Genomic DNA, 24,044 nt, shown 5'->3' with positions numbered 1-24,044 from the left:
AATATTCAGGGATCAATGACATCCATTAGCAAGGATATTCGTAGTAAATTTCACATTCTATCACATACCTAGAAAGACCTTTAAAGTGCCCCCACAAAACCATTAAGGAAAGACATTTCCAAGATAAATCTTAGGCAGAAAGGCATTAGAATTCTCCCCCCAGGGAGCAGCGCACACACTCCCGATAACAGCTTAGTTTTCCCCATTAGAAAGGCGCAGCAGCGCAGAATTGATCCCAGATTAATTATATACATATTCGATTTGCACTACTACTCGTACCACTACAACAATGTGTGTACCGAAAGTCAATCGAAATGCAAATGATTGGGGGAGCCTGCCGTTGCCTGATTTGAATTTGATTTGAATCTTTCCAATTTAGTATCTCAGAACATGCCACAAATGGCAACTAAGATACCTTGTATCCATCCTCGGGTCGTATCATAAGTAATGCATGAGTTGTCTCGCATTGACCCCCAAAGCTTGTTGCATGATGTCCATCCTATTCTCTCTCTCTCTCTCTCTGTTCCCCAGCCGCCCCCCTGCAATCAGACGAGGGGGCGTGCGTGACTTTGGTACGTGATGGTCAAGTAAATTATAGGCGAAAGCCAAACGGCCTCCTCCTTCGTTTTATGCCTGGCAGGCGAATTTGTTGGCCGCCTGCAGGTAGTCAAAAGTACTTTACCGACAAGTTGTTGCATAATTCGAGGCGCCACGGCCATCCTAGGTTATCCGAGTCCATCAAAGTTGCACTTGCAGCCAAAACCCAAAGCCAAAGTGACAAACACAAGACAACACATGCCAGCTCCGCAGTCATTAAAGTTTATTAAGAAATTTCTGCCAACTCTTTGGCCCCAAGTGTGTTTCGGTGCACTGAGAGAAAAGTAAATGCTTAAGACAAATAGATTGTGAAATTAACATAATAAGGAGAATAAAATGCAGGAGTTTTGTCAGTCAAGGGGACAAATAATGATACAGGTTGAGCTTCAATCTGTCAAATGTGAGCCTTGCCTTGAATCCACAAAATGTTTGCCCAGTGTGTGAGTGTTTGGATGTATTTCAAGTTTCTTTTGGGACTCTGTTGGCCCCCTTGACAATACGTGAGGCAGGCAACAGGCAGCAGCACCAGAAGAAGGAACAGCAGAAGGAGCAGCAGCAGTAGAAAAAGCATCAGAAGAAGCAGCACAAAACTTCAGCAGCAGGCGACGAAATGTTTTGGTTTTGTGGCTTTTGCAATTTGGCAAAGTTCGTTTTGGATTTTAACTGGAATTGGGGTTTGCAGGTTGGGGCTCAGTGCGATGCGATGCGATGCGTTGCGGTTCACTTCAGTTCAGTTGGGTTCGGTTCGGTTCAGGACTGAGACTGCGGGGGAGTCTGACTCTCCATCATAACGCATGGTGGCGGCCCCCAAGGACACTTGGCAGCCAAAATAATACACCAAATCCATGTGAGTATATATCTTTGCATATGTATGTAAATACACACACGTATTCGCATATTTGCAGAATATTTCTCTTATTTTTTGGCATGCATATGCGATACATTATAAACACTCACCTGTTCCACTCAGGCAGCAGCCAGAAGCCAGCTGGTAGCGCACATACAAACATACATACATACATATGTACGTACATATTCTAAGTATATAGTTTCTGAAGAGAGGAGGAGGGTCTTGGGGGCCATTTGGCATATAAATATTTGCACATTACGGCAATGTACATATGTATGTATATGCTGACTGCTCTGCTGCGCTTAGCACGGTTGAGGCTGAGGCTGTAGGGTATGGCTGATTCTTCTGCTGATTCCGCTGCCTTTTCCGCTTCGACCAAAAACAATTTCAATTCTAATGTACCATTAATCATTCACAAACATTAAACATATTATTTTTGGTTGGCTTTCTAGCGTGAAATACTAAAGCAAAACGAACAGTGAGGAGGGGGAGATAGGAGCGTGTGGAGAGCGGCGATGAGTGCAGGAGAGCTTCGAGCGGGGGGCTGGCTGGCAGGCAGGCCGCTTAGTTGCCTGTCAGGTGTTCTCTGCCGAATGAGCTTTTTTGTGCATGGGTTAAATTTCGTATGTCCGAGCATCAGGCGTGGAGAGAGGGGGATTAAGAGAGTGAAGGGGGAGAATGGCGTGGAAACATTTTCGATGCACTAATTGTTGTGCTTGAACGAACCGAAAGCACATGAACTTGTGAAATGCGAATGCGCTTCATCAAACCATCAAGCGTGAGAGAGAGAGAGCAAGAGAGAGTGGAAGAGGCAGCACAGCGCAAAATAACGGTATTAAGTTGTTGCTGTTTACCGATTCTCCTGTTCTTGATGGCAAAACAAAATTTCCAAAAATATAAGCAAATAAAAACTAAATATACCAAACACACACACACATACACACGTACGAAGTGGAACAAAATAAAACAAAGCAAAATACATACTGAAACGAACCAAAAAATATCAAATTTGTATTGATAGACGCTTGTCTAATGCTGGTCATGAAACAACGCGAATTGAAATTGTTTTCTGTGGCTTACTGTGAGTCACTTCGATGCACTTTATTGCTCTTCATTGTTTTTGGTAGTTCTTAGCTTAAGAGAATGAGCAGTGTGTATGAGAGCGGCTCAAGCTTCCAGCATGAACGGCGAATGCTACCCAACCAGACAGTACCCTCCCCGAAAGTATGGCCACCACAGTAACGGTTGTAAGTAGGCTGCAAATAGCAGTGTCCGCCTGCACAGCGAATCAGTGGGACTCCAAGCATTCGTTAGGGTATGCGAGCTGCTTTAAAATTGCTTTCCAAAAGTCCAAAAATAAATGTTTAATATTTAGAAAAACATGCATATAAATATTCATGCTTGTGTGGCCCACAAGTGTGTGTATATATAGATCCATAGGTGGGGCAATCTAGTACATATATCGAATCGTTGTTTTGTAGTTAATTAGGTGGTTTAGCGCACCCCCACTACATACATATGTACATACATACTCTCTTGTTCGAGTGTGAGTGTTGAATATTTATCGTTTCTTCGACTTGGCTGCCATTGGCGGGAGGGGGGTTGGGTTCTGTGTGGAAGAATACGTGATTAGCCAGTGGCTATTCGAACTAATTTATAAGCGGCTGCGAGAATGCGAGTATGTGAGTGTGTGCGAGTGGGCGTTGGGCAGGGACTGGGGCCCCTTAGGCACACTAATACATCTCGTTCTGTATGTGTGTCATCATTTTCCATTTTCCATGAAAGAAGACGATCCAAAGAGCAAGAGGAACTTTCGCTGCTTTCGCGAACTTTTTTGTGGCATGCGTCGAGAGCCACCGAGCGACCGAGTAACAATAATAATTCGCACCGCGGACGTGTTCAGAGTCGAGTCTCAGCTTCCGAGTCCCCGGTACGGTACGACTGTTTGTCTGCCCTGTTCTGCTTCCCCCCAAAAGTGCAGCGTGTATATGTGTGTGTGTGTATGCGTATGTGTATGTGTGCATGTTTGTTGTGCGGTGCAGTGTACTTTGCGGACAGGCCAAATTGAAAACGAGGCGCCAACGAAAATAAATGCCCCGAAAATGCGACACAAAAGAATAATGGTTAGGGGGGAAATACTCCCGATCCCGTTCCCGATCCCTATGGCCGCATAGGCGCCATCGTATATGCGACATCAAAAATTAATTAAATAAAGTGCATTAAAGCGGAATGGAATCAACCGATATGCGCGCACAAAAGCTAATTAGCATTTAAAGCACAATTAAAAAGTGAAGCCAAAATGAGGCTTTGCTCTGCCAAATGAAAATCAACTTCAACCGCGAGAAAAGCGGAAAACCCGAAAGCCCGAATAACCGAAAAGCCAGAAACTGGCAATACCAAAGAGAAGAAACAAAAAAATACACACACACACTCCCATTTTGCAAGTGAAACAATTAAATGACATTTTAAGCGAATTTTCTTCTCATGCTTCAACCGCTTTCTACGAGTATATGGACTCTTGTCTGCTATTTTCGTGTGTGGAAATTGCTACCCCGAAAAACTCGGGGCAAAATCGTGTGCTGCCCCGCGTGGACGTGGAGAGACCAGAAAGACCAAAATCCAATACAAAAACGCAACAAATAACAAAAAAAAGAAGACAAAAATTAGAAAAGAAGAACTACACTCAAAAATAGAATATTAGAGACGTGCTCTCGGACGCGGCAGTAAAAATTCTGTAATAGTCGGCGGGGCCGGGGCCGGGTCCGGGTCCGTGGCCAGGCCAGGCGACCTGCATAGACATCTATACAATCTATAGATACGAATACGAATGTGTAGTTTCTATCCATCTTTCCGCTGTTTCCCTGGGCCCTGTCTCCGTCGCGTTGCCGACTTGTCGTTCATCGACGGCAACCAAATGTTTTTTTTATATTTCACTTTTTTGCTCATTTTTTGTTGCTGCTGGTTGGTGTCGGCTCTCAAAGATATTCACCAAAACTATCATTGAGTGTTCTTGTTGCTGGTTTTTGTTGGGGTGTTTGCATAGAGATTTCGTATAAATGTGGGGGGCTGACTGACACACTAGTGGCGTGCGATAAAAGGTGTACCTGTTACCCCCACCAGGAATGGCTGATGATTCAGTTGGAATTACTCGTAATCCCGGGCGGGGCTAGTCACCCAGATGGCTTTAGCATTTGCATTTTCCTTTTGAAATTTACCTTGACAGGTTTTGTCTGCTTTTTGGCAAGCCTCTTCTTGAATATCTGCCAAATGGGCTTTAATATAATTAAATTTGCTGCTGGCGCTGGTTATTAATTGGGTAATAAAAGTCAGTCTGCCACATCTGAAGTGCGTAAGCAGTTCCGCTTTGGCCATAAATATGTTTTAATTAATTTTTGTTCGCCCCATTCATTGACGCTCTCCGATTTCATATTCATATATGCGGCCAATGCACTTTGTTATGACCGCCAGTGTAACGCACCGCACCGCCTTTACGCCCCGCTCGCTCACCCCTCCCACGGCACGCACTATCTCGCTCGCGCACACGCATATGATTGTACTTACAGCTATCCCCGAAGCTCGTTCCTCTGCTTCTGCTTCTGCTGCTGCTTTTGCGTCTGGTACCCAATCCACGAAGATGTGAAAATGTAGACTGATGAAAAAGCAACAACAAAAAAAACAAGCGCCAGCCAGTGATCATTGCGTAAAGTTTTTCCTCGGTTCTCGTTGAGTTTCTGGCGCTGTTTCAGTTTCAGTTCGCCGATGGTGCGCTTACAAAACGCCGGCTGGCGGCGGACGGGCACGCGCTCCCAGACACCGACACCCACACCCACACCCACACCCACACCTACACCGCAATTGAACGCTCTCGCACGCGGACGGACAGACACGAACCGACAGCCACTCTTGAGGGAAAAGAGTATTGAATGCAATTTGGCGGTGAAAGTGCAAACTGCAAACTGCAACGCGGGGGGCGGGTCGAATCGGACGGGGTCGCGTACACGCGATAGGGTCGCACGAGCAGGAGGAGCGGTCGAAGCCACTTGGAGCGAACTTTGGCAATTTTCTGGCGTTATTTTTGGATTAAGCAGCGCCAAATTGTAACAGACGGTAAGCACCCATCCAATCACACTCACCCACTCACCCACACCCACTCACCCACTCACCCACACCCACTCACCCACACCCACTCACTCACATTAAAACAAATAAATATGTATTTCCCCAACACCCTCGTGCCTGTTTGTGCCTGTGTTTATTTGTTGAATATTAGTGTACTTTAGTGTACCCCCCTCCCCGTCCACAACCCCACGGAGCACCCATGGAGCTCCCAAGAGAGAGAGCTAGCTAGAAGCTAAATGCAATATTTAAACGATCCAACTAAAACAAAATCAGGAACACAATGCTGTCCGTTAATAATTAAATCAGCAAGAACCAGTCGGGAAAACCTGGCAAACATCAAGGCAAGCGTGAAAGCCACCCCGCACCCGCCCCCGCCTAACAATCTGCCCGCCCGCTTTTAGCCAGTTTTTGGGGATTTGGGATACGCAATCCGCAACCAGGCAGCCTTCTCCACTCAGATACACAGATGCGTCGTCGACACACAGATTTGCAAAATCTAACAATATTTGCACCTGATTTCAATCCACACACACACACAGACAGACAGACAGACACACCATGGATATACATATAGCCATGATTATAGTTTATATAGCAACCGCCCACGACCCACGCCCACGCCCACACCCACACTCACACTCACACATGCCCCATGGAGTCGAGGCGAGCGATGATAATGATGTCGATGCTGCTGGTGCTGCCGAAACGAACTCACAGCGCGGAAAAAAGAGAACAGAAGAGAGATGTTAATTAGGAGAGCGCGAAAGTCCTCATACCTCATACCCTAACTAAATTCACAGCCGAAATAAACAGAATTTTATGATAAATTAATTAAAACAGCCGCAGCGAGTGTCCGTCTGTGTTGGTTTTGAGGCAAACTTTAGTCAAGGTTTGCCAGAAACACAGCCATAAAATAGGCAAGGAATTTCTAGAAGAATTTTAAAGGTATTTCTGCAAGTTTATGCTGTATTTTATATATAACCCAGATCTTTAATAGTTCGTGGAGGGAAAATGTTAATATATCTATATAAATGAAGGGTACAAAACTTCTACCCCGGATTCAATAGGAGGATTATAGAATGTGCAACTGCATTTTAGGGATATTTCTTCCATGGGGATTTATTCCAAAGATCCTGATCATAATTCGCTACTGAAATGGTACAATAAGTGCTTTGAAATCAAAGAAGGATCTGCACTTGAAACTGGATCCTCTGCTTTGTGAATTTTCTTAGTGCTATTCCAAGTATTCTTCTCTCGTGAAACTTCTACATTTTAGTCTTAAATAGCACAATACAATTGAGGCAGAATAACTTAAATCTAATATGAGAGATTCATGAAATATGTATTTCAATTAGAAAACCAAATCGCATAATGTCATGGAGATTACTGGCCCGAAAAGAGTATGGGAACTGCTACACTTGAGTGGGCTGGCATTGGCATATGGTATAGGTGGAAGAATATTGTTTCTATGGCACCCCCACCCACATGTCTCACCCAACCCACGCTCCCCCTTTGTTCCACACAATACTCACGTTTAACTTTTCTCTTTTTTTTCTGTTGAAACATTATTTTAGTGAGCATTTTTTATGCAAATTCTCTTACAATTCCTGTGCTAAGTACATAGAATGCAGCACGCACCTGTTCGGCTTTCCATGTGTATATCTACGTATTTGTGTGTGTGTGTGTGTTGAGTGGGAGCTGTGTGTGTTAGTGTGTGGCGGGTTGTGTTAAACTTTAATTGGGACATCAAGTGGCAAGCTCTTGCCGTTCATGCCGTTCATGCCGCTCAGCCACTGGCACTGCCTTCCTGCCTTTTGTGCTGTAATTTGCATAATATTTTATTAAATGTTGATTAATTTGTGCGATTCTTGGCTGCCGTTTCCGGGTGCCCCGATTGCCACAGAAGCAGCAGCAGCAGCAACAGCAGCAGCTGTGTGGCAGCTGCCTCAACGTGGCATGCAACCGCGGCCGAGGCAAAGCCAAAAGCAAAAGCAGCTCAATTAAAACGCATAAAATGCGAACAAACACACAAAAATACTTCATTACGATTATTTCAAGTGTCTTTTATTGCATTTTCCATTCAACGGGCAGCCCGCTCTCTCACTCTCCTTCTTCTGCCGTCTCTCTGTCACTCTCTATCCTTCTCTGATGATGATATTCCTTCGCTGATTATTATTTTCATACATTTTCCGTCGACGCGAGGATATACATCAGTGGAAATGACGCAAATCTGAACAATAATATCTTTGCCTTTTCCTCACAGCTGCTAATTTTATTTGAGGTGACACACAAGGCGGGAATTTCAAAATAGAGCAAAACAGCAGACAGATAGATAGAGAGACAGAGAAAGACAGTGACAGAGAGAGAGGGGGCGAATATGTAGAGACTGAGAGAAGATACCATCTGAATCGAGTCGACTCGACTCGACTCGAGTGTGTGTGGAAAATATGAGTATGAGCAAAAAAAAAATTGAGCACATTTCAATATTTTTTGCCGCTGTCTTTGCCTCTATTTTTAGGCACCCCAAAAACAACACAAAATCTCATATAATATATCTATATAATTTTTGTTCCGTTTTGTTTTTTTTTGCCCAGCCAGCAGTGCTCTCAAATTAGTTTAAGATACATTTTTCAATGTGACAGAAGTGAGTGAGTCGCAGCAAATTGGAAAAATTAATCTAGTCATAGTATATTCTCGTATCTACAAGAAAGAGAGTTTATTTTGTATGTAATTTGTGAGCAACAGCTGTAAAATCGGAGCAGATTGAAATAATTCTCGACAATTGGAACACAATTCGTATATGAAATATATATACATACTATAGCCTTCTTTTTGATCGTCTTAGCGTGTGTTGACATTGAAGTGTTTTAGTGCTGCTGTCTGGAAATAAATTAAAATTGTATTCGTTTTGTTGGAAAAGTCTAGCGAGTTTTCTTGACCCAATTATCGCGCTCTCTTTCTCTCTCTCTGTTTAACTTTTTTTAACAAAATCTTTATATTTCTCATCATTAATCAATCAATCAACACACGTTGTGCATGTCAAAAATGTTAACATATTTCAAGCAAAAATTCCACAAAAAACTCTAGCATGCTGCTGGTCTGCTTAAAGCGACTATGTGACAATGTATACAATGTATATATATACTTCATTTTCCAAATTAAGATATATTAATATATTATTAAATAAAAAACAGTGGTTTTTTTATGGATGTATGCATATGTACATACGTATCTCTTAATTAAATTGATTTATTTACAACTGCAACACAGACGTGTTTGTGGTTTAAATAAATTTAAATATTTGAATTGTGAAAAATATAATTTATAGCCAGGTGCTTTCAATGTTGAGAGTGAATTCGTTTCAGCCTTGGCAAGTGTCAATAGCTGTGTCGATATAATGATGTGCCACTGCCTCCTGTTTGTCGGGTCGTGCATATGCTTTAAAATTCGCTGAAATTTCCCATGTTCCTTGAGTGTTGTCCGACTACTGACTTATGTCACTGCAAACGTTCGATTATCATTAAAAAATTATAAATGCACAAGTAAAGTCTGTAGTCTGAGTATTAAACAATACGGATTGTGTGGCAGCGCTCTCTCACAAAGACAATCCCCGATTAAACTTGTATTCCTTCCATCAACTTTTGTACAAATTAAATTCCTGCTTCTCATTCCCAATGCCGGCTCCCGCACTCATTCAGTTTCCCTTTTTTTGCATTTTCAATTACAGAACGAACAACGACCGACAATTAACGATTAACATTAAGTCCAACAGAAACTGAAGTGGGGGAAAACTGAAAAGTGTTTGGAATTCTGTTTTTGCGAACAACAACAACAACAACAGCAGCAACAAGCAACCAGAGAACACCAACAAAATGTGCAACAACTTGTAAACCACTCTTGAAACGATAAGCGGATCCAAGTTCCACACAGAAGTTTGGGGCAGAAAATTTTAAAAAATATTTTTTATCAACAATATTTTTCGAAAAACTTTTTGAAGAAACCCAAACAGCAACAGCAGAGAAATAAGAGAGCAAACTAAAAAGAAGTGAACAAAAGCCAAAGCCAAAGTCAAACAGCAAGCAGAAGCAGAAGCAGCAACGAAGAGAAAGCCGAGAGAACGAGATCAAAATGGCCGCCCTACAAAGGAAGCTGGTGCACAAGCAATTCAACTCCCCAATGGGCCTGTACTCCCAGGACAACGTCAAGGCCACGTTGAATCGCGAACTAAAGGCCTTTGGCGGCGAGGGGTGAGTAGTGGTTTGGGCGTGTGGCGCTGAACTCAAATGAAATGATTATTAAACATTTAAATGCATAATTTTATAGACGAGATGAAAGGGAAGAGCCAAAGGCTGATGAAAAGTGCCCATAAAAAGATAGCGAAGCGGGGGCATGGGGCATGGACATGGGGTTTTGGGGTGGACTGTATATCTACGTAGCTGTTATTCTTTCGTATACTTGCATATATTATGCTGGCTGCCCCCCAAAGAACAGGTGCACAAAAACACATCAATATGGTGTGGAGAGGGGGCGACAGCCATGCTCATTGCAGCGCGACGGCGGCGGCGGTGACTGCAGCAGCGACAGCTACAGCTACACCAATTTGTTGTGGCTCTCCCTCAAGCACAGAGAGGCGACACAGAGACAACCTCCACAATTAAATGCTTTGACGTTTAATTGTAATTACCAAAAAGCTTTACAAGCAGCGACCGCGACAGCGACAGCAGCAGCAGCAGCAGCGACAGCAGCAGCAGCAGCGACTGCGACGCGTATCTCAAAGATGCTTTAGACTTGAAAGTGTGCGAGTATTTGTGGCTGGTGCTGCTGCTGCTGCTGCAACAACACTATCATCGTTGTCATTGTTGTTTGCAATTGTTGTTTAAATAAACCGGCCTGGCGCTCCCCTCCCCCGCCCACCAATCCCCCTGGGGGACCCACCTAAGATCTGCTGAGATCTGCTCGGGTGAGCAAAAACTTTAAGTGGCTTTCAGTTATACGGGGACTATGCGTGCGACAAAACGTGTGCAACAGCAGCAGCAAAACAGGCAACAGTAGCTGGCAATTTAATTACCAAAAAAAAAACCTAAAACTTTCAAACGCATTCGCGTGTGCGTGTGTGCTCGTGCTCGTGTGTGTGTGCTCGTGTGTTCGTGTGAGGTGTTTCCCCCATTTAGGGTAAACTTTTGCCAAGAGACAGCTGAGCCAGGGTCTGGCTGTGCCCCCGGAGCAACTTGCATTCAACTGCCATTCAAAATGTACGTGAATCTTAAAGATACGATTTTATATAACCCGTAAAACACATAGCAGAGGCAGTACAGGCAGCAGGGGAAGTACAGGCAGCACTGGCAGTACAGGGGGGCTGCTAAGTAAAGCGAAACGTCAGCAAGTCGAATGAGTCACACGAACCAAATTGGGCACCGTTTGCCTGCCCCCCCGCTATACCCTAGCCACTGCAACAAGTGCAACAACAATGTCAACAAACAAGAGGCAGGCGTCTAGCCAAAAGTTGTGATGCATCTCGTTGACTGGCTGCCGACGCTGCCCACTCATTGGGTGGCTGATTCACGGGGCATGGGGCACGGGACGTGGGGCACCACTCAATTAATCCTTTTCCTAAAAAAGTGCCAAAAGTATTTATCAGAGAATCTCATCTGGCCATAAATCTCTTTCCCAACGAAGTACTCGGCCACACTCGTTAATTATCTGGGCAAATATTTGCCAAAATCTTAATCAGAAATCAACGAAATGAATTTCTATTTGTGCTCTGCTCTGCAAATGAAAGTGTCTGTCTGTTGAATACACTTGTGACTAGTCGAAATTAATCAACTAATTAAAGTTGACGTCAAGCAGCCATCCCGAGGCGGGGGACCGCGTTTTCAGGGGATCTATCATCGAGTTCAATGTCAAAGCTGTAAGAAAGCAACATCTTAAGGGAGCATTTAGTTTCGGAAGGCACTACTGGAAGCATTCCCTTCCTCTAAGTGGAACTTTTCAACTAAATCGTCAACACATTCTTGAACATCTTTCGTTATCACATTGTTTGCCACATTTTTGTGCCTTTACATTTATCTCGCTTGTTATCTGCAAAGAAGGCAAAATATCTCAATGATAATCACACACAAAAACCCACTTCAGATGCCATGTACTTCAATTTGAGTCTTTAAGATGTTTAAGCAGCCAAAGAAGCATCGGAATCTTTTCGTGCACAGCTCCACATTAAGGTCCATCTCGGACAGTCTCTTTAAACACAGACGCCCCCCTCTCTTATATTTCTCAGCTTTCGGGTATGCCAATCCAATTTAAATTCCCTTTTTCTTGCAACAGCTCTTGAGAGCATCATAATATATTCATTTGAGTCTCTCTCTATCTACACGTATATCAAATATCGTAACAATTTGTTTAGCTTCTAGTTGAGGGGGATTGGGGTTGGGGATGGTGCTGTATTCCTTGTGTGCCCCTTAGTTGCAGTAGGCCGCCATCTCGTTGTAGGTGCACGACTTGATGCAACATTCGTCTACTATGCCGCGCATTTGGCGCCTGGTGGACATTAGGGAGCTGTGCCGCCAGGGCAGTCGAACGCCCTCGGGCAGGACCGCACCCACGGCCGCCGCATCATCAGCGGTGTTCGCATCATCCAGTCCCGGCTCAGTCCCGGCCATGTGGTCCACGTAATCGAACAGATCCACTGCAAAGGAGGAGGATGCAAATGTGAATCGATGCAAGCCGAAACCGAAACAAAACCAAAAGCGAAAAGCCAGTCCAGTAGCTGCCATTTCCGTCGTAGTTTTCCATGGAATACTCACGTAAGCCGCGCTTGTGGGGAATGCGGGCATTGAACCCGTTTGGGCACATCATGTCCATGGCTTCGGATAGTGTGTCGCCGCAAATCCTGCCGGATCGCTTGCTGGGCACCCCGTGGGTCGTCCAGCAGCAGAGGGACACCAGAAGCAGCAGCACGGAGACTAGCATTTGCGTCTTGCTGGAGTTGGCCATCTTGGGTATCAGGAGTAGCTCTTTGGTGGAGTCGACTGGTTCCGGTTGAAGACAAGCTGCCAGCCAAGACGCTGTTCGGGATGTGGATGCATTGGCAGACACTGCCAGCCGCTTTTATATCCACTGGCGCAGCGCGGTGCTTGTCAGAGTCGATTAGCATCCGCTCCTTTTTGGGGTCAGCGTGGGTCGAGGTGCACACGCAAATTTCAATGCCAGGCCAGAACCACGAGAAGGATGTGGTGTTGATGTGGCAGGTAGAGTTCCGCGAGGGCTGGGACTAATTTATGCCCATAGGAACCGGGGAAACATAAGACCAGATTCAGATCATAGCCCTATTAATAAACACACGAGTCCAACTTGTGGTAGGGGTATAGCCTTCAGCTAACAGGTCCTTTTCTTTTCATATTCAAAAAGATATTGTGCATGCATATACAGAATGGTTTTTGTGTTCATTTTGTCCGATTTGCAGCATTGTATTTTCAATTAAGATAGCTTAAATAGCTATTTAGCTCCACAAAAAAGTATTAAGAAAACCACAGTCTAGCTCCACCTGGCGGGAATTAAATTCAAGATGACCGCTAAAAGCGCCCCTGCCGTTATTAGAAAGCAGCTCGTACTTCATAGCACGCAGCTCTTGTCAGCAAGTGGCTAAAATACCGCGGAACAATTTTCGGCAGAGGTTTTTCTTCTTCCTTGTTGACGAGTTTTTTTTCTTCTTCTTCCTTTTTGTATGTTATGTATGTTATGTTCAAATTTTACATGTATTCTACACATGTAGAATGTAATGTAATGTCAAATTAAATGTACAACTTGCAGCGTTTCCACTCCGTCGATCTAGTAGTGTAGGGAGCGCCACTTAAGCCGTTGAGATTTGAATTTGATTTTGAATTAAAAGAATCTCCTAGAACCAGCTATCAGGTAAAGATGAGCGGCGGCACTCCACGTGCATTAATAGGTAAAAAACATGTCAATCTAGGATAATATCATAAATAATGTTTCAATGGAGCTTGGAACAACAAATTTAACATCAATACCGTTTGTGCACTCAATAGGAGAATTTCATATATATATTTAATATATATTTAAGAACCGCACAGAAAGTGGCCGCCTTTGTTAGAACTTAACAATTTAACAACAACAATTTTTAACAATTTTTTAACATTATTTTCAGGATTGAAATCGACGATCAAATCAGCAAGCCCCTGAATCTGGCCAATTCGGCCGTTCTGAGAGCCGTCGAAGAGGAGGAGCAGCAAGCCAAATGCGGTAAGATTCGAATTTGACAGCCATTTTTTTGGTGTATCTCTGTATGTTTGTGTCTTGTGTCTTGTGTCCGTGTACACCACACGACCAACAGAATAAACTATGTTAAACAGTGTAAAACATTCAACAAAACACAGCCACGCCCACTCTCAGTGCCCTGTCCAGACTCTGTTTGACCGTGCAAGCAACTTTAATTGATTTGATTGAAAAACCATGCCCCCAAAGACTTTTACCCCCAAGAAAGGCAGAGTCGGACGCGTCAGCGCGATGGGGATGGCCTGCATCATACGCTGCACCAGCAGCTGCTGGACCAGATCAAGACCCACTACCTCAGCCATCAGCAGGACATCACCATTGACCGGGACACGGTGCTCAAGATCAATCGCTTGGCCACCAAGCGCCATATGCTCAAGCGGGATCACAGCTGGCCGCCCACGGAGGCGGAAGCGGTGGCAATAACCGCAAGCAGCCCGGATCTCAGTCACATCCCCTCCTGCGCCTCGCACAGCATTGAGGCGCTGCGTGAGAAGTTCCAGAGTCCGACGATGATCATCGAACCCACGGCCAAGCAGGTGCGCGAGCAGAGGCAGCGAGAGGGCTCCAAGGAGCGGCCAATCACGCCGCTGAGAGCCACGGAACTGCAGCTGGCCCAAGTCTTCCATCAGACGCCCGTGGCCAAGGGCTTCTCTGCGCCGGAGACCAAGGCAGCGGACGTGGATCTGGGTCTGGTGGCACCCCGCTGCGAGTACTATGAGCAGCTGGCCCACAAGCGCCCCACAACACCGACAACGCTGACGATCACCCCGTACAGGCCGAGACCCAAGCGACAGGCGTACTCCCTGGACCGCGGACGCTCCCGCAAGCGGACAGTGGCAGCGGCCGGAGCTCCGGAATTGCCGCCGCCCAAGCCACGTTCCACCAAGGTGCCGAAGGTGCAGCGCAGATGCATCAAGCTGGCCACCGAAGTGAAGATCTCCTATGACAATGAGGCGGACAGCGAAGAGGAGGACAAGCCCAAGGTCGCTACCAGCCAAGAGGTGGACTTGGAGGCCGTTCCGCTGCCACCGATACCCAGAGGAGCCCCAGCAGCTGGTGCCCAAGCGAACGAGGGCTTGCCAAGAAAGTCAGCAGCGGTAATTGACAGCCTGGCAGTCAAGCGGCAGCAGCAGATGGCTCTGGCCCTGGCCAGCAACAGCACAAGCACCGGCCAGGAGCTGGGCACCGGTACCGCTGCCACTCGCATCATACCAGTCCGCGTTGAGGCATCGGGCGAGCTTCAGCTTCAACCGAGTGCTCAGCAGATCTACGACGACGCGTGCACCTACCTGCAGCAGGATCGCCACCAGGAGATGCAGGAGGAAGCCAATGGCCATGTGGCCCTAGCTGGCACCACCTATGTGAGCGCCACCAGCGGCATCAAGCTGCTCAGGACCACATCCAATAGCAACAGCAGTGTTCCCAGTCCTCCGCCCCCACCACCGCCGCCGCCGATGCCAATGGCTGCCAAGATGCGGCCCAAGTCCGGAGAGGAATCGACGGCCAGGGCCAAGCAGGCGCGACGCCAGGGAGGAGTCTACAGCACGGAATCCGAGGCTGAGAAGCAGCACGGGGCTCATGTGGAGATCTCTCAACTGGAGGCAAAGTACGCCCACATACAGCAGTCGATAGCGGAGCATCTGCGTCAGATAGATACCTACATGGAGAACGCCAAGATGGCGCTGCAACGGAGTGTCCAAGCCCCTCCTGTGCCCACAGTCGAAGGCGCAGCACCAGCCACTGCCCCTGCCCCTGCCACTGCCACTATTCCTACTCCACCTCCTCTTCCAGCAACGCAGGACTCGCGACCCGGCAGCGGTCACAACAACGAACTGTGGGACATGTTCTCCTCCCGCCAGTCGCCCATCCTGGCCGTGGAGAGTCCGCTGCAGGCGATACTCCGTCAGATTTATTGCCGTGCATCGGGCCGACCCGGCAGCGTGGCCAAAGAAGAGTCCATAGCCGAGGTGGCCAACGAAGAGATCACCGAGAATGTGCCGATTGTGGAACGGGCGCTCGAGGATTTGCACAGGATTGCCCTGGCACTGGACAAGCAGCAGGAGCAGCCCCAGCAGCAGCAGCTGGCGCAGAAGGAGGAGAAACTGCTGCACGTAGAGCACAAGACGACGCCAGCTGCGGTCAAGGCGCAGCACGTAGTCATCGAGGATGAGGAGGATGCGGAGGATGCGGAGGATGCGGAGGATGCGGAGTACCGACATGTGTCCGACGTAATTGCCAACTACGAGCAGCTCTCCACGGGCAAGCAGCAGCAGCAGGAGGCAAGGGATGCCAAGGCAGATGCAGAGCCAGAGAATCAGAGCCACAAGGAAGCGGAACAAAAGGAGGATAAGGAAAGGGATGAGGAGCCATGCGGCCATCGGCAGGATGCCATCAACGAGCACAGCATCTGCTGCCCCACTTGCAATGAGCTGCGCTATTCACCCAACAACTGGAGCAAGCTCACCAAGGCGGACCAGTGGCGCATCGCCAATCTGCACAACGAGCCCATGGAGAACTACAAGGCCACCTACGAGATTCGCAGTCCGTACATTTCACGCCAGATCTCCTGGGAGGACACCCAGAGTGCGGAGGAGAAGTCCCAGAGAGCCGAGCACCAGCAGCCGGAGAAGCTGCAGCGTCAGCGCAGCTTCGTGGAGATTGTGACCACGCGAGCACCGGACTCGCCGCCGCCCTCCGCACCGCCACCGCCGCCGCCACCACTGCGTCTGAATCTCCCGGCAGCGGAGATCTCCTGGCAGCGGAGTAGATCGCCGAGTCCTTTGTCCTCCCGAAAGTATCCCGCGCCCCTGATCGAGGCACCGGAGCGGGCCAGCTCACCCTTTAGGCTCAATCCGGTGCTCAAGATGCCCCCAGCGCCAACGCCATCGCCAACGCCAACGCCAACGCCTCTCCCCTCTGCAGCTGTGGCGACAAAGTTCTCGCATGTCCCCCAGTTGGAGGGCCACAACATTGGGCTGCTCGTCCGCACCGCCACGGAACCACTGCAGCAGAGCATGCTCGCCTCCTCCTCCCTGCTGGCCTCCACGCCCCCAGCCACGCCCCGTGCTGCACGGGGTCTGCCATCGCCTTTTGATTTTTCACTGGACACGCACAAATTCAGATCTCTGGCAGCTGGCAGCGAGGAGGAGGAGTCCGAGTCCCGACAGCAGCAATCGGTGCGCGATTTCAATGTGAATCGATCCTTCGATAATGCATCGCCACGCCCCTATGTGGCCATTGAAGGTGCGTGGGTATATAACCCACTCCCAGCCCACTTCCTTACTGTGTTCCTTGTGTGTACATCTGTGTCTTTGTCTGTGATTCCTGCGCATCTGACTAATCGAGAGATGATTGGCTTTTGGTTGAATCTTTAACGAAGTGTTTGGCATCTTGGCAGGCTAACTTTATTCCTGTCCATCCATGGGTCCATTATAATATCTATCACTATCTTTGGCGACTCTCCATCATTTCCATTGTTTACCATACATAAATACATAAATCCTAGTCGCTGATTTTGTACAGCATCCTTCCGCTTGCAGCGACGACTTCTACTGGAAACTTATAGCCTTAAATCAATCACAGATATTTTTAGACTTTATAAATTTCCCAAAAATATCTTCCGGAAATCACCGCACAAACATTTTGAAAGGCAACGCAATCCATTTTGATTTTCTCACGCAGCACAGATAAATCTTGGCAGATATATTAAACAGAAACAGAAACAAAATAGCAACAGAAGAGCCCTAGAAGCGATGCACAGCCCATAGTCATAGTCATAGTCACAGAGCCCCATACCATAAACCATAATACCATAAACCATATACTCGTACACTCGTACTCGTACCATTCCTTTTGTTATTTTATCTGTGACGTGTGACGGCCATCAAAGCGAATTTGTTGTGTGGCTAACGAGCAGAGCAGGCTAGCAGATCGGCCAGCATAATGCCAAAATAATTGTATGTGCGAGTATTATGTGTGGCATGTGTTGCGGGTATATGGGGGGGGGGGGATAAGTTATATACTCGTACTCGTAGCAGAAGCAGACAGATGAGTTACAAGTTTGCTAATAATTTTAATGAGCCAACTTGTGTCATACACCTGTGCGAATACGTTTAAAAAGAGATTTGTTTAGTTGTGGCCAAGATGACAGACGTTTAATTTTAGCCAACCCCAACCGATGGGGCTCACCCTTGAGTCACAGACTCAAGGCTAGAGGAGGATAGAGGAACAGATAGATAGATAGATAGCCAGCTAGATGGATGGATAGTTAAGTAGATGGATCAGGCATGATGCATTGCCATAACAAATAACACACAGCCCCAGAAGTGTTGCTCAGCCCAACTAAATAGAACTGGGAGGCAGCGCAGAAATATGCCAGGCATCCAAAAGATATACGAATAAATATATACACGTAGGCGTATGCACATATGTATATACCATATGTATAGACAGACACCTTGAGATCGGCAGCAGAACATTTCAAGGTGCGCCCACAAATCACAAAGAATCGAAGGTGTAAACAATGCCAAAAGTGGGCCAGGAGCACACAGCCAGAGGAAGGGTAAGGTGGAGGTAACATGCCGTGCTGCTGCTGCTATAAAGAGGAACCCTAAAACTCAGACAGCAGCAGCAGCCGCATCAGCATCAGCATCATTAGCAGCCGCCACTTTTACCCACTTTTATCGCACACTTTTCCCACACTTTCCACCTCCCACTATCCCACTCAGGAGATCACTCTCTCTCTCTCTCTCTCTCTCTCTATTTGTATCTGTATCTCCTGCCGTAACCCACACGAATGCAGATGAATCTGTATCTTGACCATTTCGATTCGTCTCTCGATTTTGGCTAACAATAATTTTGCTCTGTCTGGCTGGCTGGCTCTGGCTCTGCTGGCTCTGCTGGCTCCTCACTTAGTAGCATACATCGAAGGCAAACATATCGCGAACGATCAGCGGCCAGCGCGAACGATCAACGAATTAGCAAATAGCCAAATAGAAAATAGAAATTAAATTGAGCAGAATCCCAATCCGACATACCGCAAACCTCAAAATCGAACGAAAATTTTTTGCACGGTGCTTGTCGATCTTTTGTCTGCTTTTAATTTGAATTCTTAATTTTTCAACGAAATCGATCCGAAAAAAAAAACACACACACAAAAAACCCCAAAACGAAAAGCGCGCCGAATCGATCAGCAAACAAAAAATAATAACCCAAGAAGGAAAGCAAGGAAATTATAATTCCTGTTGTGTGTCAACCTTCAATTTCAATCCCCCCCACCCAAAACCAAATCGAAGCAATTGATTATATCTGTGGGACGGGGGTTATATAACGGTCGTTCGCTCTCGACGAATTTTTTGTGTGGTGCCTCGCGGACAAGAAGTCAAAAAATAGCCGCAAAAACGCTACAACATATAGAAGAGATCTATCTACAGATATATATATCTGTATTTGTTATTTTTGATATCTGCGCGCAAGAATAATTTTATTCTTACGCAAAAAAAAAAAATAACGATCAGATTCGAAGCGAACCGAACCGAACAGATACTATATAGTATATAGCCCCAGGCCCAGGCAATCAACCAGGCAGGCAGGAACGATGGGTGCCCAGTGGAAGATCATTAACCAAAACTACAAGAATCTGGAGGGTAAACACACAATCTCTTTCCCTCTCTCTCTCTCTATTACTCTCTCCCAGTGCAATAGCTAAGTCATGTGGCTAGGCAACATGTTGCATGTGGCGTGGGGGTGGGGTGGGGTGTGGGGGCAACATCATCGCCTTATGAGTAATGTCACATTCCTTGCTTTCGACTCGTTTTCATCGTCTAAATTTAGCCACAATGACAGCAGCCGCAGCCGCAGAGCAGCATCTGTAGCTGCGGAGACGGACGTACGGGACGGGACGGGACGGGATTCGACTCGACTCTTGTGCGAATTTCGAATTGCACATTGTATATTGTATAATTTTAATTGGCTTAAATCATTTTCAAATTGTTTGTCTTGCACCCGTGTACGTACTACGTACCCCAAGGCCAAGCAACGCCCACGTTTGGCCGCATTTTGTTGAATGTTTTACACTGCATCTGTACCCAACCATCCATCCATCCATCCCCAAACGAAACAGCAACAGCTGTTGCTCTTCGCTTGAACCCTTCTAATTGTTGTACCCCTCCTTCCACGTTCTGCAGGCTACAAGCGCGTGGCCTGGCCACCCGCCTCGGAGGAGCGCATTATCCGTGAGTTCACTCCGCAGCCGCAGACCCAGAGCCCGGCACCCGGAGCTGGCGGCTACTATCCCCAGCCAGCGGCAGCAGCAGCTGCTCCACAGCCGAGTGCTGCTCCAGCTCAGGTAATTTGCAATATCCGTTGAAGTCCTGAATTGTACATATATATGTATATATAGTCAAGTCAAGTCAAGATTTGTGTAAATATAATTGTCAACAGCAACTTGTTTCGTCTCCACTGATGTACATAGAGCCCTCGAAACCTCCCCAGAGACACACACACACACACAAACCCACACATACACCACCACCTAACTTCGCACTGACCTAACTTTCAGGGTCCCATTTATAACAACGTCCAGCCACGATCCACTCCAACACCTCAGCCACAGGCACCACAGCAGCAGCAATTCCAATACGGTGCCACACCTGTCCAGGAGGCGGCTCCTGCTCCTGCTCCCTCTCAGTACCCAGACCAAAGCTATCCCTATGAACAGCAGCAGCAGCAGCAGCAGCAACAGCAGCCCGTGCAATACACACAGGCGCAGTTCAATAGACAAGCCTCGAGGGAGCCTGTGGCGACTGATGCGTATCCCAACTATCAGTCGAACTATCAGCAGGAACCACTGACGGCCCTCGATAATGCAGGCGGTGGCTGGAAGCCCATTCGTGCCCCATTGCCCAAGTCGCAACATGACTACACTCCGGCTGGAGGAGCAGCAGCACCCTACCAGCAGCAGCGACCAGCCTATCTACAGCAGGTACACAAAAAGGAAGCGATGCCACGTACTTTGATGCAGTTTTGATGCTAGAACTCTCTCTCTCTCTCTCTCTCTCTGTTGTCTTGCCGCCTGCTGAGCCGTCCTGCCCTATCTATCGTAGACACTTACTAATTTCCGGATTTCGAATGTTTACCCTTTCCTTGTGTACTCACAGAATTCAGCATGCACTTAGTCGCACCACTAACCGCTGTCGTAGTGGCAACAACAACTAGTTAACAAATCGCTTACTATTCTGCTTTTGCTTCTCTCTCTGCGACTTTCAGCTGTAAAACTTCGCACACGTATAATCTGAACATCTAATCCCCCTCGCCCCTATCGCTTGACCACTAAACCGTATCAGATATTAACCTCCTATAATCTTCCTATAACTATGTATGGTCTCTCTATCTGTATTTCGAACATATATATTCTCTCTCTTTCCACATCGTCTGTGTGTGTCGTTTGCACCTCCCAAACCAAACAACCAACAAACCAACCAACCAAAAACCCATCTACAACATCCATAACACCCGTGATTGAAACCCAAATGCACCACCGCACCACCAAAATGCACCATTGAACCAATAGCAGCCACAATACGGTAACCAGCATCAGCAGCAACAGCCTGCGGCACCACAGTGGCAACAGCAGCAAGCTGCACCGCAGCAGGCTGCACCACAGCAGCCTGCTCCTCAGTGGCAACAACAACAAGCTGCACCACAGCAGCCTGCTCCTCTGTGGCAACAGCAGCAAGCTGCACCACAGCAGCCTGCTCCTCAGTGGCAGCAACAACAAGCTGCACCACAGCAGCCCGCGCCTCAGTGGCAACAGCAGCAATACCAAGCTCAGCCTCTGGCTCAGGGCCAGGCTCCCTATCAGACGTCGCCCTATCAACAGGCAGCACCACAGCCACAGCCACAGCAGCAACAGCAGCAGCAGCAGCCATCCTACTATCCACAGCAAAACGGTGGCACGACATATGCTCAACCCCAGTACAATTCTTATTCGCAGCCCCAGCAGCAGCAACTGCCGTACTCGCAGGATCAAACAGATCTGCAGCAGCAGCAGCATCAAGTGCCCGTTGCCTATGCTGGCCAGGATGCTGGCTATCGTGGCGCCAGTCCCGGCATCATAACTTTGAGAAAGGAGGCGCCCGTCTCACAGCAGTCTGCGCCAGTCTACACTTCGCAGCCTGCCGCCGTCAGCTATCAGGGTAAGATATGCGCGTAATACGCCCAAAGATGCATTAAAATTTAATACCTTGACTGTACTTTAATAGGAGGCAGCAAATTGCGCGGAGATTTGAAATGGCCACCACCAGAGTACAAGGAGGCGGCTGCACGTGAAAACGAGGAGCGTCGCCAGTTGGCCTTGGGCCCCGTCTGCCGTCCCAGAAAAGTAAATAGGGTAAGAGCTGGCACCCCATACAACCCTACTAAACCCAACCCCCAAAACATCAAATTTTTACTAGAACAACTTTCGTCAGGACTACACATCCTTCTTTGCCAAGAATCAGCTGAACAATGGCTATCCCAGCTACAAGGTGCCACCCGGCACCCAGCACATGTTCGCCTAAGACTGGATCAGCACAAAAACAACAGCAGAAGGCAGAGGAGGAGGATCAGAACAGCAGAAAGAACATATAATTCAATGGAACCCACTTCATAATATACAGATAACACTAGAAACGATCACACATATAGTACCTACGTATGGGGGTATATGCTACTAAAACGAGAAACTAACGAACAAAACCCAAACAAAACTATCTGTAGGATACATACAATTTGTTATACTAATCTTAAAATGAAACACTAACGACGCCATATATATATACATATATCTATCTATATATCATATATAACGAAACGATTGCCAGGGGGGAGGTCTGTAGATAACCCCACCCCCTGAATAGAAGAAATACAATACTACAGAAGAGAACAGCGGGTAGGCGGTGTTTCGTTCCACTCGCCCGACAATGGATCCACTCCGGCTAGAACGGAATGGACCCATTGGGTGGGCAGCCATGGAACTGGAAACACACCCCCCACTTAATCCATCAAATGACCCAAAAAGGCAACGAAGAGCTCAGCCTGGGCAATGGATAACGAAAGATAAAGATAAAAAGTCTCAATGTGTACCCATACTATATACACATATTTTGGAGCATGTGCATATAGTATGGCAGCAGCAGCAGCAGGAGAATATAACTATATATACTAAACCCTATATAGCGATAGATTCTAAGATAATTGTTACACTGTTACAACTAGCAAATGAAACGGAAACGATGCGACCCAAGACGGAAACTGAAAATGAGATTGAAAACCTTGTTCTAGAGCCCTAAGGCATTACTAATTCAATTCTATTATTCTATTATATATAACGTGGATCCTGTACGGACAACTAGCACTAAGGACACCTCTTGGCCTGGGGCAGGCAACCCGAACCCCCCCCACTAACTGTATATTGTAAAACGAAAGGGATGCCGCCCGAGGCGAAGATTTGGGCACAGCCTTTGGAGCTGTCTTAGGAGTTGTCCGGCCGGGCGTCTCAATGTTTATTGTTTGAGTTTGCATGCTTTTCGCTTATATCTATACTACATATATACACGATATATATATTATGACCCAAAGTGGTCGAACAGCACATGAAGAAAAAAAACCGTCAAATAACCCCCGCATAGACAGTTATACTAGCAGATGAAGCTACTACGCCAAGCAGTCAGTTCTGTGAGTCATCATCAGTCAGTCATCAATGAAAACCAACGAACGTGCGCCACAGACCCCCCCACACCCCACACCACTGAATGTTCGATCTTCCCACCACGCGAAGGCCGGCAATACAGCTTGCCCCATGCACTGGATTGGCAGAGTGCCCCCCACCGAACCACCACCACGGGATACAGCAGAGAGGGCCCCGAGACCAATCCAGCGGCGGTAAACAGTATGAGGATGCCATTGCCTGCTGCATGTGCACGGCCCGAGCTCTGTGCGCGGCCTTGGCGCGGTGCAGGGGGATCGTTTCGGACTCCGGAGGGTCTAGTGGCAGCCGACAACTCTCAGACTTTACCAATTACTAAGACCAGCAATGTCAAACCCAATCAATTAAACAAAACACACACACTACGATGATGTATAACTTAATATGAGAAATGAAAACTATACTAAAATAAACGGCAAGTTTCTGAATACTCGCGACGAGAAG

At 47.1% G+C, this 24,044-nt stretch overlaps 2 protein-coding genes across 13 annotated transcripts; one reads left to right on the top strand and one right to left on the bottom strand.

Annotated features, from left to right (window-relative positions):
- The first annotated feature begins 3,303 nt into the window (after window positions 1–3,303).
- Window positions 3,304–24,028, top strand: LOC111068527 (putative mediator of RNA polymerase II transcription subunit 26). 12 transcript variants are annotated; one of them, XM_041594903.1, is made up of 9 exons: window positions 3,304–3,377; window positions 9,564–9,813; window positions 13,728–13,822; window positions 14,045–17,098; window positions 20,041–20,201; window positions 20,415–20,837; window positions 21,426–22,050; window positions 22,117–22,244; window positions 22,309–24,028. In XM_041594903.1, the coding sequence occupies exons 2-9, from the start codon at window positions 9,695–9,697 to the stop codon at window positions 22,411–22,413; spliced, it is 4,710 nt and encodes a 1,569-aa protein (XP_041450837.1). In that variant the 5' UTR covers window positions 3,304–3,377; window positions 9,564–9,694; the 3' UTR covers window positions 22,414–24,028. The 12 variants fall into 12 exon arrangements, with proteins under 12 accessions (XP_041450837.1, XP_041450850.1, XP_041450842.1 ...); XM_041594908.1 differs by lacking the exon at window positions 3,304–3,377 and adding an exon at window positions 5,257–5,554 and having other exon boundaries at window positions 9,294–9,813; window positions 21,849–22,050; XM_041594904.1 differs by lacking the exon at window positions 3,304–3,377 and adding an exon at window positions 5,260–5,554 and having other exon boundaries at window positions 9,294–9,813; window positions 22,117–22,235.
- LOC111068528 (probable insulin-like peptide 5) lies at window positions 11,893–12,630 on the bottom strand. The gene is made up of 2 exons (XM_022358045.2): window positions 12,367–12,630; window positions 11,893–12,248 (listed from the first exon to the last, which is right to left on the bottom strand). The coding sequence occupies exons 1-2, from the start codon at window positions 12,554–12,556 to the stop codon at window positions 12,022–12,024; spliced, it is 417 nt and encodes a 138-aa protein (XP_022213737.1). The 5' UTR covers window positions 12,557–12,630; the 3' UTR covers window positions 11,893–12,021.
- Window positions 24,029–24,044: the final 16 nt, after the last annotated feature.

The sequence above is a fragment of the Drosophila obscura genome, unplaced genomic scaffold, assembly GCF_018151105.1.
Source record: "Drosophila obscura isolate BZ-5 IFL unplaced genomic scaffold, ASM1815110v1 contig_1, whole genome shotgun sequence".
NCBI lineage: Eukaryota > Metazoa > Arthropoda > Insecta > Diptera > Drosophilidae > Drosophila > Drosophila obscura.
The sequence above is the reverse complement of the archived record's forward strand: the minus strand, read 5'-3'. Positions and strand labels throughout refer to the sequence as shown.

Coding starts and splice junctions, on each gene's coding strand:
- LOC111068527 (XM_041594903.1), top strand. CDS start 9,695: ATGGCCGCCCTACAAAGGAAGCTGGTGCACAAGCAATTCAACTCCCCA. Junction 13,823..14,044: donor GGAGCAGCAAGCCAAATGCG/GTAAGATTCGAA, acceptor ATGCCCCCAAAG/ACTTTTACCCCCAAGAAAGG. Junction 22,051..22,116: donor TGCCGCCGTCAGCTATCAGG/GTAAGATATGCG, acceptor GTACTTTAATAG/GAGGCAGCAAATTGCGCGGA.
- LOC111068528 (XM_022358045.2), bottom strand. CDS start 12,556: ATGGCCAACTCCAGCAAGACGCAAATGCTAGTCTCCGTGCTGCTGCTT. Junction 12,249..12,366: donor TCCCCACAAGCGCGGCTTAC/GTGAGTATTCCA, acceptor CCTCCTTTGCAG/TGGATCTGTTCGATTACGTG.